Below are 18118 nucleotides of genomic sequence, written 5' to 3' on the forward strand. Positions count from 1 at the left end.
ACAAAAACAACCATCCCAAGAATGCATGACCCTACTCTCCGCGCATTAACTCAACCAATCGACATCAACTTCATAAACGAGCTATTGTATACACCACGACCCTCTCCGGGAGCCCCAAACAAAAAAACAACAACAAAGCACATGGCGCCTCACTGGCTCTCTGTTGCGGCCGTTCTTCTTCTTCTGGTCGGCCTCTGCGAGGGTGCGCCAGTGACGACTGCCCAGCTCGACCTTACCAGCCAGGTGGCGCTGGGCAACGTATTCGTGACTTCCACCACCGACCAGGTGGCGCTCAACGTGGGCACCGCCGTCACCGTCTCCGGCACCGGCGCGCTGCCGTTCTACAACAACAGCGGCGTGGCCCTGGCATGGAACGTGACCGACTTCTTTGGCGCGGTGCGGGCGCAGGGCACGGTCGAGCGCCTGCCCTCCGGCTCGGCCCGTACCGCCGTTCGGCCCTTCGGCCTGTCCACCCGCCCGCCCGCCGGCTATTTCGTGCTCAACCTGCGCCTGGTGGACCGCAACCACAGCAACGCCCTCCTCCAGTCCAACTTCACCACCTTTGCCGTCTTGTGGGTACCTTACCTTCGCCTATGCAACGCTACTGGTCCTGCCATGTTACTAAACTGGTATATATTCCTGGTATATATTTTTCATTGTATATAAATCAATAGCCGGTGCAGAAGCCGCTGGGTGTGAGGTATGGTGTGGGGGAGCACTACGGCCAGGGCTTCAACCAGGCTAGTATGCAGCTGCTGGCGAAGGCGGGACTGGGCACGGTGCGGGACAGCAACGGTTGGAGCGCCAACGAGCCGACGACCAGGGGCGTCTACGACTGGTCGAGGAGCGATGGGTGGATGGTCAAGCTCAACCAATCGGGGATCGACCCGCTCTATATCCTGGCCTATGGGAACGATCTGTACGACTGGTGGACGGGCGGCGGGTGCGGGGGCAACACCGAGGGGGATACCATGCCCTACACGCAGGACGGGCTCGACGGCTTCGCCAACTATGCCAAGGCGCTGGTCCAGCACTTTGGGACCAACCTCACCAGCATCGAGGTATACCGCACACACGCACCGCACACACCGCACACATGGTATAACTAAGAGGGCGTGTGCGGTCAGGTGTGGAACGAAGTCTATACGAGCTTCTGGTGCGGCCCGCCCAATGTGACGGCCAACTTCTCGGTGTGGTACACCAACGTGGCCAAGGCCGTCTACCCCGCCGTCAAGAGCGTCAGGCCCGACGTCAAGGTACTACCCTTGACGCTCTCTGCGCGCAGTGGGTCATCGCACATGCCAATGAGAGTGCGGTCCTTATCTGCCGTGGGTGCAGGTGCTGGGCGGTGCGGTGGCGTCGGTGGCTCCGGGGTGGTTCGAGAGCCTGTTCAAGCTGGGCGCAATCAACTACATGGACGTACTCAGCGTCCACCCGTATGTTCTCCTCCGCCCATCAGCCCACCATTTTCGGCCACAGTTGACTGTGTTGTGTGTCGTCTCGTGTGTGTGCGTTAGGTACTACGTTCTGCCCGAGAACGTGGAGGCCAGTCTGCCCGAGTTGCAGGCCATCGCCACCAAGTACTCGGCAGTCACCAAGGAGATTTGGGCCACCGAGTACGGCTGGTCCACCAGCAACGAAAGGGCTCGCTACTCCGTCGCCAAGTACGTTGCAGTCTCTCCTTCGTTACGAGAACTGAGAGTGGTAACATGTACGACGCGCCAGGTACCTTGTTCGCCAGACTCTGGCCCAGGGCCTGTACGGCGTGACCAGGCACTACTGGTACGACGCGGTCGATGACGCGTGGGATTCGTTCGGCCTCCTCAAGTACGGACTACTCACAGCCTGGGAATGTGAAGAATTACAGGTAGGACTAACCTGGCCGTAACTGAAATTCCAGGAACACGGCCTATCGTGGTCCGCTGGTGCCCAATCCGGCCTTCGTGGCCTACGCCAACCTGGCGCGCCTGCTGAATGCGGCCACCTTCCAGAAGCGCGTCAATCCCGAGCTCGGCCGCCGCGCCTACGTTCTCCTCTTCAAATCGCCCACGTACGTTCCGCACACACCCATCGCACTCACCGCACACGCACTGACACGACACGACACACATAGATACGGCCAAGTGCGTGCGCTGTGGACGACGCTGCCCTACGACAACGTGCTCTACCTGCGCGCCAGCAAGCCCCTCACTCTGTTCGACATCCAGGGCGGCAACACCACCCTCACGCCCGACGCCTCCGGCGCAGTCCGCGTCACGCTCACCGACACGCCGCAGTTCCTCGTCGGCGGGACCACCACGATGGAGTCCTGGGGCGACAGCCCCTACGCGCCGCTGGCCGACAACGTGTACGACTATGCCGAGGTGCTGGGAAACAACGGGTGGTACTACGGCCGGTTCGTGACGCCCCTGGTGGGCGCGCCGGCGTCGGCCTACAACCAGTCGGCCTGGTCGCGCCTGTGGCTCAACCGCAACCTGTGGAGCACCTGGTGGCTCCAGTATGCCTCAATCTCGGCCACCTCCGTGGCACCCTCCGTAGACACCTCCTCGGGCACACCGCTCATCAACTGGGCCGTCCTGCGCTACAAGGCCAACGCCACCATTCCCAACGCTTCCCTCGCAGGTGCGAATCGTTTCGTGCCGTGTGTGCCGTGTGTGCCGTGTGTGCCGTGTGTGCCGTGTGTGCCGTGTGTGCGGCGCTGATGTTGGTGTTGTTATGTTTGCAAGCACAGGCTACTTGGTGCTGGGCGACCAGGACGAGGGATCGGACGGGGTGGAGGTGCGAGTCTACGTGAACGGGGCGGTCAAGTGGCAGAAGACCCTGGTGCCCGCCGACCACCACTTCTTCCCGACGACGTTCCTGGTCAAGGGCATCAACCTGGTGCAGGGCCTCAACGTCGACTTCGTGGTCACCCCCGGGCCGGGCACGAACAAGGTGTCGGACGGGGTGACGGCGTACATCACGGTGGGCGTGCCGCGCGACGCGAGCCAGCGGCCGGCGTGGGTCATCGCCAGCCAGACCAGCGGCAACGACGCGTCTGGCGCGTCCTCAGGGCTGGGCCGATCGCTGGTGCGTGCTGTGTGCGATTACGCCACGAAGAGAGCTTGAGCGCGTCGTGCTGGGATTTAAATGCGTGTATGAGCAAACAAAAAAGACGTTGGCGCTGATCAACGGCGCTTGTTCTCCTTGGGCGGCGTCAAGTTGTGCAATATGTTCTTGTCTGGCGTGTCGTGTCATCGTGAGTGGGCGGTACTGCTGATTTGTTTCGGTAGATGGCGCTAACGTACCAGTGACGCGCACCGATTCCCAAGAAAAGAACTGGCGCTGGCACACCTCACACTCCCTGTTGTTGGTTGTCGATCAGTGAAAATTGCTGAGCCAGGCCATAAACGACACTTGCACGTACATCAGGGTGTCGGGAACGGCCGCGTTTAGCCACTGGGGGTTGCCGCAGTCGGGACAGTGCCAGGCCTCCCACTTGGTGCTCACACGAACAGAAGAGGAACTGCCGACACATGCGAGCATGTGGGAAAGAAGAGTATTGTTGTTGATTAGTGCGTGCCGAGAGAACAACAACACACGAGGAGCACGACACACGCGACAAGACACACAACACACCCAGTGGCTTTGGAGATGGCCTGCTGAGTCTGGGGTACACCCGGGAGGCTGGCCTGGGGCTTGACCAAACCTGCTCGGCGCGCGCCCTTCCTGCGACCTTTGCTCCTCCGCTTGGGAACCGGGCGCGGGCGCCATTTTCCAACGATGCGCAGCGCTGCCTTGTCCTCGTTCTGCCAGTGGCTTGATCTACTCTTGGCATCTGGTGTGTCGTGTGTGTGTGTGTGTGTGTCGTGTGTGTCGTGTGCGTTGTGTTAGTCGTGTGCTGTTAGACACGTCGTAGAGAGAAAGCGCAAGCGTGAGTGCGTACCGGCATACATCAGAGCCTCAGACCAACTGAAGTCGGTGTTGCATTTCGTGCAATACCTGTTGTACACATGAACGTTGTAAGCGCTCTCTCGTTGGCGAGTGCTGGTCCTGTCGTGATACGGGAGAGAGAGAGAGAGAGAACGGCTGGCGGCAAGGACTGCGTACATGTGGTCGCAGCCCTTGTTCTTTTCGATGAGCTCGTGGCAGGAGGGGCAGAACCTGAGGTCCTGCGTGCGCGCCCACTCGTGGAAGGCCACCGCCGCGGACAGCGACTTGGCCGAATGCACCCTAGAATCGGCGGGATGACGCCGACAGACGGACACGACGTTAGTCAACGGCAGCGGGCGGGCCAGGGAGAGGCCGTCGTACTGGCTTTCCTTGAGATATTCGGCGTAGGTGCTGCATTCGCTGAACGCCTCGTGGTACTCCTCCCCGCACTGACGAATGCACCATCGCACACTCGTGAGCAGCAGTTGATTCGACCAGGGCGACAAAAGGTTGGCGAGTGTACCTCGAAGCAGAAGGTGTAGCCGCACGCCCCGTTGGAGCACACCGCCAACTGACACACACACACACACAGGGAAAGAGAGAGAGAGAGAGAGAGCGGTTGAATTGAATCGATTAGCGACAGCGTCGCAGGATTGGCCTGGGCACGACAAGTCCACCGGGGCGGGCGGGCGGGCGGGCGGAGGGGAATGCACCTTGTCGTCGCGCGCCGAGCGGAAGATGGCGTTGCCACAGCCGGGCTTGGGACACCACCTGAAAACACAGCCACATGGCGTGAGCGTGTGTTTTTTCTCTCGAAAGGTGGTGAGGCACGCCGGGCAAAGTGTGGGGCTCCACGCACTTCATGTCCTTGCTTCCGTCGATGGCGCGCGACAGGAGGATCTCCTCGAACTTCTCGAACAGGATGCCGGTCGCGCAATGCCTGCGGGGGGTCGCCACAGCCCCGGAAAAGGGGGGAGAAGTGGTGAGGGGAGGCGTGCCAAAGAGCACGCGCGCGTTGTGTCGTGTACCTGATCTCATTGTACGTCAGGATGTTCGCGCAGCCGCTGGCAGGACACCGAATTCCTATTGGTCATTCAAAACATTCACACCACACGCAACGCACATGCCGCACGACACAACACGACACAAAGTGTGCGGGTAAAGTTAAAGGAGATCAAAACTTGAGCCATATAAATATATATGAACGTGTTCGAGCGGTGGCGGATAGGGTACCCATGTCGGTCGCATTGGAGGTGGTGGTGATGACGCCTTCCTTGGCCACCTGGACGGCGTCCTTCTTGACCAAGCCTCCCTCCTTGATGGTCACCTCGAGGTGCATCTTGATGCAGTCCATGCAGAAGCGGTGGAAACACGCCTCGATCTGCGGAGAGACCACTCGCGGTGGGCGTTAACTTCTCCAAGCTGTGGGTGGTGGCGGCGCGTGGTGAGCGCGTGGTGACCGTACGAAATACATCTGCGGGAGGGGCTTGTCGTCGTAGCAGATGGGGCACTCGTACAGGCCGTTCTCCTCCTCCTCTTTCTTTGCCGCATGCTCCTTGGCAATCTGAGCCTGGAGTTGCATGGCCAGCCGATAATCCTCATCTGTGTTGTGTGTGTTGTGTGTTGTGTGTGTCGTGTGTTGTGTCGTGTGTGTCGTATGGTATGAATGGTGTGAACTTACAGAGTGTAAAAAAGGGGAGGGTTGCGTACATTCCTGGTAGTCATACCACAGATCGTCATCTTCCTCGTCGGTCCACTCTTCTTCATCGTCTTCGTCTCCGTCATCGCTGCCGTAGCCCTCCTCCTCTTCCTCCTCGCCGGGCAGCACCGGCGCCCTCACCTTTCTCAGGAACAGCGGCAGCGGCTCCGGCTCCGCGGCCTCAAGCGGCGTTGCGGGCGTCTCCACCACCGCAGCCGCGGGCGGTGCCGCCGACGAGCCGATGAACGACACGGACTTCGGGCCGGCGCCGCCCGCAGCCGCACCACCATCGCCAGACGTCGGTGGGTCGGCCGCGCAGATCTCGCACTTGGGCCGCTGGGCCTCGTTCAAGAACGTGCACACGGGACACGTCCAGCTGCCCAGGCCCAACACGCACAATCACAATCCGTGTGGGTCAGACAGCGGTCGACATGTGGCGCGCAAGAGGGACACACGCACGGGAACTGCGGGGCGGGTGGCGCGGCGGGCGCCGAGCTTCGGGGCTGGCCGAAGTCTTCGCCCTGGGAGACGTAGAGCACGTCGTTGGGCATGATCTCGTCCACGTCCTCCACCTATAGATGGCGAGCCACGTCAGCTCCCCGAGACACTCCACCACTTGGGCACCAAACAGGGTTGCCGAGGTACCTCGGCGCCGTTGGCGGTGAAGAGTCGCTTGGCGGCATCGGCGGCGAAGCCCAGCTTGGCTCCGGCCAACGCCAAAACAGCGCCCCACGCTGTCCCCGCCTACGTGCGAGCCCCCCCCCTCAGCACGGTCATCGCCTGCCGCCTCCGGACCGGCCAGAAAAAGACCGGGGGGGGGGCAAAAACGCACGGGGACGATGAGGCACTTGCCGCCAGTGGAGCGCAGTCCGGGGTCGTTGGCGAACACGTTCACCCTCAGCTTAGAAGCCATGCCGGGGCAAGGTAACAACGATACAGTACTGGTTTTTGTTTTGGTGTCTTCCCTTCATGAAAGGTGCAAGTGCCAATTCTCTGATGCAATTCCGAAACAATTCTGAAAACGCGAAACGCTTCGTTCTTTGGCCGCTCTTGGGCTGTCGTACGGACAGCAAACGACAGGAGGTGAAGATTCTGCGGAAGGCGGTGAAGTGGGAGGCTGTGCGACGAGGACAAGGTCACATTCTCATCATAACGGCAACCAACCCCCGCACTCGGCGCAACTGCTCGGTCGAGTTCCAGCTGAGATCTGTGGAAGGTCGACATTCCCCTTGACTCCGGACATGCAGGTGTTTGACAGGCTGCGCCTTCACGTCCTGGCTGCGCATTCGTCAGAAGGCCTTCTTTCTGCGTCACGCTAAATCGCTGCCTCCTCTGCGTCACCTTCAACATCAGACCCACAAACCACCACTCAAGTCGGTTCATTCATTCACTCCATTCATTCATTCTTGCACCTCACCTGATCCAGCTTCCTCAACAACTCACTTCATTCCACCTTCATTCAACGGCACCCACGCAAAAGAAGAAGAAGACATAGAGTATCAGGACACCCTGGACAGCAACTGCGTACAGACAGCACAACACAAACACAACAACAAGAAGAAGAACAGTATGGACGGACGTGGCAGGCCCGTGAAGAGGGAGGAGGAGCTGGACAACCCGAGGCGTGATGCGCAGGGCAACCTGGTACGCGAAGATGAGCTCGGCGCCTCCCCGCAGAACGATTTCGAGGGCGTGCGAGAGGCCCAAGGGTCGAGGCGGCCGAGCACGACGATGGGCACCGACAGCGCACTCCCCTTCGAGCAGATGGCGAGGCTCGACGGCAGACAGGAGCAGGATGAGATGCTACAGCGACGGCGCAACGGCCAGCGACGCGGCTCCAGGACGAATCTCGAGGAAGTAATCGAAACGAGCGCGGCGATTCCTGCCTCTTCCTTCCTCTACGCGCTTCAGCAGCAGCGCCAACAGCAGATGCAGCAGCAGATGACGGCAGGCGGACTCAAGACGTTCCCGAGCTTGGGGCCAACCTCTCCCGAATCTGCAGTCGATTGGAACCAGCTTCCATCCAGCTTTGTGGCGGGCGATGCCGACGCGCCTCCTGCCGAACCCGAACGTCCCATCGCCTCTCGCGGACGCCGGCCCTCCATCGGCCAGCTTTTCTAGAACCCACCACACTCATCTTCTGCCGTTACAAAAACAAAAAGAATGAATAGAAATTCATTTGTAAATAATTATTTCTTGCACATTAATCTGGCACAAGATGAAGGCGACACTGAGGGTGGCAACTAGCAATGTTAGGAGCGCTGGCAGCACCAGAGTTTGCTCTGCAGCCAGCTCGTTCCGTTCGCAGAGAAGATGCTATTCCGAATCCGCTGAGGTAGCGCCGCCTCATGCATGATCGAACTGGCCTGCATCTTATGGAGCAATATTGCAAGATTACAATTAATGCAAATTGCCTCCTGCAGACCGAGGTGTTGGTACAGCCGCTGGGCAAGGGACAGGAGGTGGTCCTCAACCGGCCCAAAGCGCTCAACGCCCTCAACCTGAACATGGTCCACCTCCTCAGGCCGCACTACACGGTACCTCTCGGCTCTTTCCCACGCCACCAAGACCACCAACTTGCGTCGTACGACGGCACGTGTGCTTACGTGTTGAATGAATGCGCAGCACTGGGAAAAGGACCCGCACACGGCCTTTGTGCTGATGAAGGGCGCTGGCGGCAAGGCCTTCTGCGCTGGCGGAGACATCAGAGGTATGGCGCCTGTGGCCAAGTGGCGGCTCCCCATACTTGTAGTCATTGGGTTGTGTGTGTGTCGTGTGTCGTGCAGCGATCTACGACGAAGGAATTGCGGCACGGCAGGCGGGCAAAAATGCTGGTGGCGACCCCGCGAGCCTGGGCTATCGCTTCTTCCACGACGAGTACGTGCTCGACTATCAAATCGCGACGCACCCCAAGCCCCAGGTCGCCTTCCTCAACGGCATCACCAGTACGCCATGCCCATCTTTATGATTGTGGTTGTGCGCATCTACTGGCCGGTATGCTAACATTTCACCACAGTGGGTGGCGGCGTCGGTTTGTCGATGCACAACAAGTATAAGGTGGCGACGGAGCACACCGTGTTTGCCATGCCCGAGACGGCCATCGGTTTCTTTTGCGACGTCGGCGGCTCTCACTTCCTTCCTAGGCTCAGCCCCGTAGCGTCTCCCCTCAGTCGTTTATGTAGTTTGTAGTGCGCGCGGCTGACCTTGCTTTGGGCCTGTGCGAGTAGGGATTCGAAGTGGGCATGTACCTTGCGCTGACCGGAGCCAGGCTCAAGGGCTACGATCTCGTGTACGTCTTCGCCACTACCTCCAAACTTGCCGAGCGGCAGGGTGTGGTGCCTGATTACCCTCATGTGGTACCGATCGCAGACGTGCCGGTGTTGCGACGCATTACGTGCCGTCATCAAAGACCCAAGTTCTGGAGGAGAAGCTCAAGAATGCCGAAAATGAAGACCACGTCCGCCACACCCTCGCCGAGCTGAACGAGCACGACACAGCCAATGGTGCCTTTCTATTTCGGCTCCTTGCTCCCCAATCTGACCTCACGCCATCTTAACATACCACATTAGATGCCAACAGCGAACTTATCAAGCATGCCGACGCCATCCACAAGTGCTTCGGCAAGGTACACGGCACAAGTCTATTGGTCTACATCACACATGCTGACGGAGGCTGCCTGACAGGCTTCGGTGGAAGATATCATCGTAGCGCTGGAGAGGGAGGGCAGCGAGTGGGCCACCCACACGCGCAATGCTCTCAGCAAGCTTTCACCAACTGCACTCAAGGTGGTGTTCCGCCAGCTGCACCATGGCAAGCAGCTGCCGCTGAACAAGTGCTTCGAGATGGAGTTCCGCATGGCCCAGCGCTTCATGGTATTGCACTCCTCCATGTCTTACACTCCAGTCAGTCGATCGACATGCGCGATAGCTGAGAATTCCTCGTGTGCAGGCCGGACATGACTTCTTTGAGGGCGTCAGGTCTGTGCTCGTGGACAAGGACAGGTATCCCCCAATCCCTTCTCCTATGCTGCGCCCGGTACTGTCTGTGTGCGCGAAGTGTGTCGGTCTCACCTGTTACGCGCAACGAAGGAACCCCCAATGGAAGCCGGCTCGCCTGGAGCAGATCGCCGATTCGGAGGTGGACTCCTACTTTGAGCCGCTCGCCGATCCCTCTCTGGAGCTGCACCTGCACCCCATCGAGCACCACCTGCAATGAACGCCCGAGAGGCCTTCCCTGGCCGCGCCATCGGTGGGGCGTTAACAAATACAAGACTCCGGCTGTACGCCCAGCCGCTACATTCGCTCAGCACCAACGCGTTCGCCCTCTTCTCCGTGACTGTATCGAGATCTTCTTCACAGACGAGCGAGGTCACCCCCGTGTGAGTTCTACCGTCTGCGTTGCACGCCATGACCAGAATGTTGTTATTTAATTTTTATTTTTATATTTTAATGACGTGGCAGGTTCGGAGCTAAATCGGCAGGCGAGAACCAGAATCAGTCAGGTTAGCGAAGGTGGAAAAAATGCTCGTGAGCTCCACGCAGCGAGAGTGGCGGCTGCTTGCCGCTGCCGGCTTGGTCTCCATCTTCCTGCTATACTATCTCTACCTCGATTCGGTCCCACTCCCAAGTCAAACCTCGCGCGACTACCGCGTCGGTACGTCACATCGATCTCTTTTTTTTTCTTTTTTCGTGAAGATGAAGATGAGGTGAAGGTCGTAGGGTACCTAACAGGCCTGCGATCTTTGTCTTGGCAGTCCCAGACCAGCCGGCGACCTCCTCAGCGACGGATGGGGCCAAGGTGGGGCGGCGCGTTTGGGACCCCGACCAGCGGGTGGCCTGGCTGGTGCCCTTCCTGTCGGCGCCGGCCATGCCCTTCTACGCCGGCCTGTGCCTACGCACCTTCGCCGCCTCGTCGCCCTTCGTCCACGTCTTCATCTTCTATGAAAACGCCACCATGATTCTCCCCGAGTACGCACAAACCAAACGTGACGCAAACTGATTTGAATATTTATTTATTTTATTATTCATATCACCAAAAGAGTGCAGGCGGACAACATCCACTACGTGAGCCTCAAAGAGGGCGAGGTGGTAGATCGATTGATAAAGGTCCTCCAGGAGGTACGCTCTAACCCTCCTGTGTGCTCTTGCAGATGAATTGGTAAATAAATAAATAAATAGGGCCTCGGGGAGAGCGCAGTGGACGCGGAGGGTGTGCGGCGCCATTTACGCGCCGAGCCGCGCAAGATTGGCGGCTACAAGCCTCTGCTCAGAGCCGCGTTTCACGACCTCATCGGTATATCACCTTACCTTGCCTTTCCTCGATTTGCCCAACGACCAACGGCACGCCACCAACTGCTTATCATTATAACTCCGAAGAGACGTGGAACTTCTCGCACTGGGCGTGGGGCGACATCGACGTGTTGGCCGGCGACATCGTGGGGCTGGTGAGCGCCCGGGACCTGCGTGAGTTCGACGCCCTCTCCTTCAACACCGGCCCTCTCTATTTGCAGGGACAGATCACCATCCTCGCCAATCGGCCGGAGATCAACAGCGCATGGCGGGTACACCCATCTCCATTCCCAACCCCCTCACGCCTTGTTGGAATCTTGGCCATTGACACGAGCAACCGCCTGCTTGGCTGTGGTGTGTGTGCGCACCAGCACGTGGCGTCGGCGAGATCGCTGGCTGGGGAACACCCGCTGTTCGCGTGGGAGGAGACCCAGTTCTCCACGTGGGCGCTTTATTCCAGCAGCCTGCGCATCAAACTGATGCCCCTGCAGTATGCGGGGCAGCAAGGAAGGCAGTGGAAAGCGGGCGACGGCCACGCGTTGATCTGGGATAACGGTCGGCTGCTCCTGCACTCGGCTTCGGTACGCCACAGTGCAACCGACCTTCAATATCTCATTGTTTTGTCGTGTGCGCTATGCTGCGATCTTATGGTACCAAACGCCCGTGCAGATCGAAACGAAGCCTGTGCCTTCGGGGCGGATTGACGAGCCGCTGGTACCGCGAGGCACCTGGGACGCACCGCAGAAGCCAGGCTCGTGGGTTGTGGAAAAATTAGGTATTATCGAACGCGTGCTGATTGTTAATTGTTCATCAAATTCATTTATGTTTCTTCGTTCATCTTATTTTTCACATTCATGCACACAACACTGCCCGGTGGTTTTGCTGACACTCGGCATCAGGTTCGTTGGCGAAGACTGCGTGGTACGGGTCGCGCCAAGAAGCCCGCGGCTACGATCTGCGGACACGGGAATTCATCATGTTCCACTTCAACTACGAACACGAAGACAAGGTACTTGAGGGGTGCACCTGTGCAATGGAGGAATCGATCGAGCACTCACTCCTGTACATGGTGGGCACCAACAGGTCGAGCACGCGCTGGAGAAGAAGAGCAGCGAGGAGATGCGCGCCCTGTTGAAAGCGTCGAGGCTGGTATGGAACTACTCTCCCTTCGACTTCAACCCTGCGCCACCATGTGGTGCCCCAGGCGGTGGGCACTGCCCACAACAATAAATGCAGAAAAATTGAAATAAATTTAATGATTCCTTCTTTTTTCGGTTTTGAATTGTTTATTTCACCGCAGTGATTAAAAAAAAACTATTTGTCCTGGTCGTACAGCGCCAAAAGGGCATCTCGTGCAGGGTTCATCTATGGAAGCTGGCTTGTGTGCGGGGGAGGTGAGTGCGGGGCTGTCCGACAGTATCCTCCCGAGCGAATGTTGGGTCCACATCTTCAGCTTTCTTCGCGGTTCCGAACTCGCAAGGTACTTCTCCTCCCCCCCCCCCTCTCCCTCCTTGCTTCTCAAAGAACGAAAGCGAACCTAACAAATCATTTTATTTTAAAATAAACGATACTATATTACTATTATTTACTATTATTTATTATTAAATTGATGAACAACAGGGTGGCGGAGGTGTGCAAGGAGTGGCACCTGCTGTCGGCGCTGCCCTCCCTGTGGCGCGACCTGTGCGTGCGCTCTCTCTATCCATTCCTCTCGCCCGACCCGGCCGTCTATCGCTCCCTTCACCCACCCGGCCCGGTGTCCACCACCGCCACCACCTCATCGAACTCCACTACCGCCACCGCCACCGCCACCACCACGTCGTCTTCATCGTCGTCATCGTCGTCATCATCGTCTTCATCTCCACCGTCGGCGGCGGAGACGGAGCAGCGGCATCACGTGGAGGTTTTTCAGGAGCTGCTGGGCCAGCTGTCGTTGAAGGAGAGGCGCAGTATTCTGCCGGAGGAGGCGTGGGACTACGACGGGTCGGTCGAGTCTCTGCGGCGCCTGCTGACGTCGACGCCGCCCTTCAATGAATTCACGATGGCAGCCGACCGCGCGGAGCACACACCCTGGAAGACACTCTACATTCAGCGGTACCCCGCACACACGCACACACGCACGCGCGCGCGCACACACACACGCACGCACACAGGGAGGAGTTAACGAAGTGTGTGGGGGTGGGATGGTCCAGGACAACCGGTGCAGGCAAGCGAGCCGTCGACCAGCTGTACAGGTGGCTCTTCCACGTGCTCCACTACCACATCGAGCTCAGAGGCCGATCGGACGAGGATGAGAGCGGCACTGCAGTGGCCACCGCCACCGGCGCTACTGTCGGAACCGATCTCGGAGGCCAGGACGGCAATAACGACGATGACGACAACGACCATGATGGTGCCGCTGGCCATGACCTGCGGCTCGGCGATCAGGAGGAGGAACCAGAGACAACCGACGCGCCACAGCTGTCGATGGTGGGCGAAGAGGAGCACCAGGCGGGGTCCGAGTCCTCGAACGAGACGTCGCCCGGCGGTGGTGAAGCTGTCCAGGGCGCTGAGGAAGAGGAGGGAGGAGGAGGAGAAGAGGTGCAAGAAGGGGGAGAGGAGGATGAAGTGGACATGCAGACTTGGCGAGCTACCGACCTTCTTGGCCACGTTCCCCCAGGTACGTACCTAATCAACCAACAGTGACACAAGCAACACGCAGCACGCAGCACGCTCAGATGGCCTTGTTTGTGTCGTGAGCAGAAACAAGTCTGCTGGACATGATCACGGTGAAGCTGCCTCGCAACGACCTCACCGCGTACCCCCGGGCCCTCATGCACTGCCGCGTGGTCAGCCTCTCGCTCTCGATCAATCGGCTGACTTCGTTCCCGCTGTTCGAGCTGCCCATGACAGCCACGTCGCTCCGCATGTGCCACAACCTGCTCACCCGAACGAGCTTTCCCGCGGTGGAGCTCGGCGTCGTCGGCCGGTTCTTGGAGCAGGTGGACCCGCTCGACGACGAGCTCCAGCGGGAGACGCACAATGAAGCCCTGGTCCGGGCCAGGTCCCTGCCACGCAACACTTTCCCGATCGGAGGTAAAAACTCTTTTCTCGCCTGGGCGTGTGGCCTCCACCAGTTTTCCGTGTAAACACCGCCAATGACGTGTGCGGTGTTGTGCGTGTGCGGCGGGCGTGTGCACACAGGCCAGCGGAGAGCGTATCCGCATCTGCTGGACTCGCTTCATCTCAAGGACAACCAAATCGAGGACTGCCTTCCTCCCGCGCTGCTCCTTGTGCGTCGTTCCCTCTCCTCCACACGATCTTCTGTGCCCAGAAACTGACTTGTGTGTGCGCGTGTCGCGTGCGTCGTATGTGTGTCGCGTGTGTCGCGTGTGTTGCGTCGCATTAGTTTTTCCATCTCACACTGTTGGATCTAGCCCAGAATCGGCTCACCTCTTTCCCGCTGATCTCGGATGACGATGCCGCCGGCGCTGCGCCGCCATCAGATGGCGAGGAACAGTCCAACGAGCCCACATCGGGGGAGGAGGAGGTGCCGGACCACGTGAAGGGGCTCACCACGACTGTCGACCCCGAGGACAACGAGCTTGCTGCTCTGGGCCTGAACAGGCCCACTCGAAGGCTCTACCGCCATTGGACACGCACAATGACGTACGGTGCCTCTCCTTTTATGTAATACATGTGTCATGTGTGTCATTGGTCGTATCGTGTGTGTGTGTGTGTGTGTGTGTGTGTGTGTGTGTGTGTGTGTGTGTGTGTGTGTGTGTGTGTGTGTGTGTGTGCAATGGTCTGTGTGTATGTGTGTGTGGTGCGTGCGTGTGTGTGTGTGTGTGCGTGTGCCGTGCGCTCAACTCTTGGTTTGTTCTGCCGCAGGTACTTGTGGATGAACGAGAATTCGCTAACAGCCCTCCCTCCGCCCGTGCTGCTCTTCACCAACCTGATCGAGTTGGACCTGAAGCACAATCGGCTCACCTCGCTCCCTCCCGCCATCTCTCGGCTCCAGGTTTGTCTTTCCTTCTTTCCTCGACTCGTCAGAGCTGCAAATCACTCACAGTCGACTTCTCACTCACTCCGCCCGTTCAACGACACACGCAGAACCTGGTGTGGCTGAATCTCGACGAGAACAAGCTGGAGAGCCTGCCCGATGAACTGGGCCAGCTGACCAACCTCACCAGCCTGTTCCTGTCCTACAACCGGCTCACCTCGCTGCCGGACACCATGTCCCGCCTCACCGCGCTGACGTACGCTAACCGCCTTTTTCGTGTGCACCATTCATCGTAACACTGACGCCACGACTCGCACACATGCCGCACACACACACACAACCGCGCACACCGCACACGCGCGCCACAGTGGAGTTGGGTTGAACGCCAACCAACTCCGAAGCCTTCCCGACACTTGGTTCGCCAACGCGCGCAACCTGCGCGAGCTCTACTTCTGGCGCAACCCGATGCTCGGCAGCCTGGCGCCAAACGTGGACGCGGGCATGGCGGGGCTGACCGCGTTGTCGAAGCTCAACGTCCACTCGTGCGGCCTGGGCACGCTGCCGCACAGCCTGACCCTGCTGACGGACCTCACCTACCTCGAGCTGGGCGGCAACAAACTGGCGGAGGTCGATCCCAACCTGTTCGTGCAGCTCACCAACCTCAACTCGCTTTGGCTCTACACCAATTCGCTCAAGGTACGTGCGTGTGCGGTGGTGCATGTGCGGTGGTGCGTGTGTGTGTGTGCGGTGGAGCGTGTGCGGTGTGGCTCACTCGTGGGTTCAGGTGTTGCCACCGGAAATCGAGCACCTGCAGAGTCTGACGGAGCTGCACATGTCCGTCAACCAACTTCGGTACGGTCACCATCTCTCCTTCGGCCTTTCCCACCACACTTTTGCTCACCAGCAGCTCTCAACAACGTCGGCCAACCAAACACACCCGACACCCACAACACTCATCAGGGAGTTGCCCAAAGAGCTCGGAAAGTTGACCAATCTCACCCACCTCGACTTGAGCCGCAACTCCCTGCAGTCCCTGCCCGAGGTGCGGCGTCACCCACCCACCACCCACCACCCACCACCCACCACCACCAAGCACAATCGCTAGATCCTGCGAAATGCTGACGTCACAGCACTGTTCGGTGGAATTCAAACAATGCAGGAGTTGGGCGAGTTGACGAACCTGCGCCAGATCCTCCTCCACCGCAACCGGCTCAAGCAGTTCCCGCTCTTCGTGACCAAGGTAGCCCACCCACGTCACACTGCTGTTTGTGTCGCTATAATATTTTGAAAACTTATATTGGCACATAAAACTGGCCAATCCCTTCTCATCGTTTTATCAATCAAACTCCAGTTGGTCTCGCTGGAGCGGCTCGATCTGGACACGAACGCGATCACGCACCTGCCCGAGAGCCTGTCGCAGCTGACCAACCTGGTGCTGCTCGATCTGAACCGCAACCGCATCACCGAGGCCGCGGCCCTGCGCCCAGCCTGCGCGCTCACCAGTCTCCAGGCCCTCTTCGTCGGCATGAACGGGCTCACGGCCCTGCCCGACGAGATCGGCCGCCTCACGCAGCTCGAGAGCCTCAACCTCATCGAGAACCGACTCACCGCCCTCCCGCCCGCGCTCGGCCAGCTCACCGCGCTCAAGTACGTCTACGCCTGCTACAACCGGCTGACGTCGGTGCCCGACGAGCTGGGCGGCCTCACGAACCTGCAGAGCCTCGACCTCTCGCACAACGAGCTGCGCGCGGTGTTCGACGTGCGCCGCCTGGCGCGGCTCGAGGTGTTCTCGGTCTACAAGAACTGCCTGTCGCGCGTGCCGCCCGGCCTGGGCCAGCTGACCAGCCTCAAGCGCCTGTGGCTCGGCATCAACGCCTTCCACACCGAGCCGCCACCGCCCATGTCGGAACTGAGCACCGTGGCGGCGGCGACGACGACGGAGAGCATCGACGAGGTGGCGGAGCTGCGGTCGCTGCGGGTGCTCAACATGCGTGGCAACGACATTCACTCGGTGCCGGAGGCGCTGAGCCGGCTGACCAACCTCGATGTGCTGTCGCTGTGGCGCAACAAGCTGACCGGACCCAGGGCGATCCCGTCCAGGTGCGCCGCCGAAGCCCGTCTTGCATCGCAAGACTTGATGTTGTAAGCCTCCCGCCGCTAATGTCATACGCGTGTCGCTTTGATTCAGTGTTTGGCAGTCGCTCACGGGCTTGAGGCACCTCCACCTGGGCGAGAATAACCTGCAAGAGGTACGACTGTTACCTCACCCTCGGGCGGCTCTTCTTCGCTCTCTCGCGGGTTTACTTACGAGACACTGTTCATCATTCTCACAATCAGATTCCTCGCTCGATCGCTCTCCTGACGGGACTCATCCAGCTCGGTTTCGATAACAACAATATCACCGTACCTAAGCATTCACATGATACGACACAGCTATGATTATTCCAACGACACGACACAACACACGACCAACAACACGACACGACACGACACGCACACTCACTCTGCTTGGTTGGTGCGGGGCACCAGGAGCTGCCGGAGGAGATTGGGGCGCTCACCAACCTGCGCGCGCTCCACCTGGAGAAGAACGGCATCTCGTCGCTGCCGGCGTCGCTGTCTCGGCTGACCAGGCTCGGCCATCTCAACATCTCGGCCAACCGCTTCGAGGGTGCGCTGCCGCCCATCGTCCTGGCCATCACCAGCCTCACCACCCTCGACATCGCCTGCAACCGCTTCACCCGCCTCTGCGACGATGACCAGGCCTTCGGGCGGCTGACGAAGCTGCGGGTGCTCAACGCCGGCAACAACCGACTCGAGGCCCTGCCCGACGAGCTGTGGCGGCTGCCCCGCGTGCGCTGCGTGCAGATCAAGGGCAACGCGCCGCTCCTGGCCTGGATCCAGGCCCGCGAACAACATCAGACGATCGACCGCACCGACGGCCAGACGCCTGCGACGGCCGACGAGCAGAGCAAGGGCCAGGCCGATGAGAACGCCGCGGTGGCCGACGAAGACAACGAGCTGCGGGCTGTCACCGACACGGCTCGCGTGGAAGAGGCGTCGCTCACGACTGAAGAAGAGGAGAGCGCGGAGGTGGAGGTGATGCAGGGCTGGATGCGAAAGAAGAAGATGTGGAAGAAGGACTGGTGGGCCATCGCCAAGAAGAACCTCTGCAAGTCGGTCCAGCTTCCGCAAGCTTGACCTTGACGATGGTGCTTTGAAAGCAAAACCAATACAAAG

General features: G+C 59.5%; 5 protein-coding genes across 5 annotated transcripts; 4 read left to right on the plus strand and 1 right to left on the minus strand.

Annotated features, from left to right (window-relative positions):
* Positions 1 to 141: 141 nt before the first annotated feature.
* On the plus strand, positions 142 to 3108 carry ACA1_065180 (uncharacterized protein; the record flags this gene model as incomplete). Its single annotated transcript, XM_004339694.1, has 9 exons — positions 142 to 576; positions 675 to 1061; positions 1128 to 1256; positions 1339 to 1436; positions 1518 to 1664; positions 1726 to 1827; positions 1901 to 2050; positions 2114 to 2622; positions 2732 to 3108. The coding sequence occupies 9 exons, from the start codon at positions 142 to 144 to the stop codon at positions 3106 to 3108; spliced, it is 2334 nt and encodes a 777-aa protein (XP_004339742.1).
* On the minus strand, positions 2787 to 6524 carry ACA1_065190 (IBR domain containing protein; the record flags this gene model as incomplete). The annotated part of the gene is made up of 16 exons (XM_004339695.1): positions 2787 to 3076; positions 3288 to 3343; positions 3407 to 3505; positions 3619 to 3817; positions 3926 to 3981; positions 4090 to 4361; positions 4436 to 4483; positions 4626 to 4683; positions 4772 to 4852; positions 4941 to 4995; positions 5146 to 5293; positions 5378 to 5514; positions 5623 to 5987; positions 6071 to 6183; positions 6257 to 6355; positions 6444 to 6524. 16 exons carry the CDS (start codon positions 6522 to 6524, stop codon positions 2787 to 2789), a joined length of 2157 nt encoding a protein of 718 aa, XP_004339743.1.
* A 656-nt stretch (positions 6525 to 7180) lies between these two features.
* Positions 7181 to 7732, plus strand: ACA1_065200 (uncharacterized protein; the record flags this gene model as incomplete). The annotated part of the gene is made up of 2 exons (XM_004339696.1): positions 7181 to 7255; positions 7289 to 7732. The coding sequence occupies 2 exons, from the start codon at positions 7181 to 7183 to the stop codon at positions 7730 to 7732; spliced, it is 519 nt and encodes a 172-aa protein (XP_004339744.1).
* A 254-nt stretch (positions 7733 to 7986) lies between these two features.
* ACA1_065210 (3hydroxyisobutyryl-CoA hydrolase, putative) lies at positions 7987 to 9826 on the plus strand (the record flags this gene model as incomplete). The annotated part of the gene is made up of 10 exons (XM_004339697.1): positions 7987 to 8148; positions 8237 to 8321; positions 8398 to 8556; positions 8628 to 8764; positions 8839 to 8900; positions 8981 to 9114; positions 9181 to 9236; positions 9295 to 9483; positions 9560 to 9612; positions 9700 to 9826. The coding sequence occupies 10 exons, from the start codon at positions 7987 to 7989 to the stop codon at positions 9824 to 9826; spliced, it is 1164 nt and encodes a 387-aa protein (XP_004339745.1).
* Positions 9827 to 10131: 305 nt separating this feature from the next.
* Positions 10132 to 18079, plus strand: ACA1_065220 (Fbox domain containing protein; the record flags this gene model as incomplete). Its single annotated transcript, XM_004339698.1, is given in 25 exon segments — positions 10132 to 10264; positions 10306 to 10330; positions 10342 to 10578; positions 10650 to 10728; positions 10789 to 10903; positions 10987 to 11171; positions 11271 to 11480; positions 11569 to 11674; positions 11799 to 11908; positions 11983 to 12094; positions 12244 to 12379; positions 12520 to 12993; positions 13092 to 13558; positions 13642 to 13974; positions 14083 to 14171; positions 14321 to 14547; positions 14770 to 14899; positions 14992 to 15137; positions 15250 to 15577; positions 15666 to 15733; positions 15842 to 15923; positions 16041 to 16121; positions 16233 to 16981; positions 17070 to 17130; positions 17411 to 18079. 25 exon segments carry the CDS (start codon positions 10132 to 10134, stop codon positions 18077 to 18079), a joined length of 5352 nt encoding a protein of 1783 aa, XP_004339746.1.
* Positions 18080 to 18118: the final 39 nt, after the last annotated feature.

Source organism: Acanthamoeba castellanii, assembly GCF_000313135.1.
Source record: "Acanthamoeba castellanii str. Neff unplaced genomic scaffold scf7180000084599, whole genome shotgun sequence".
NCBI lineage: Eukaryota > Discosea > Longamoebia > Acanthamoebidae > Acanthamoeba > Acanthamoeba castellanii.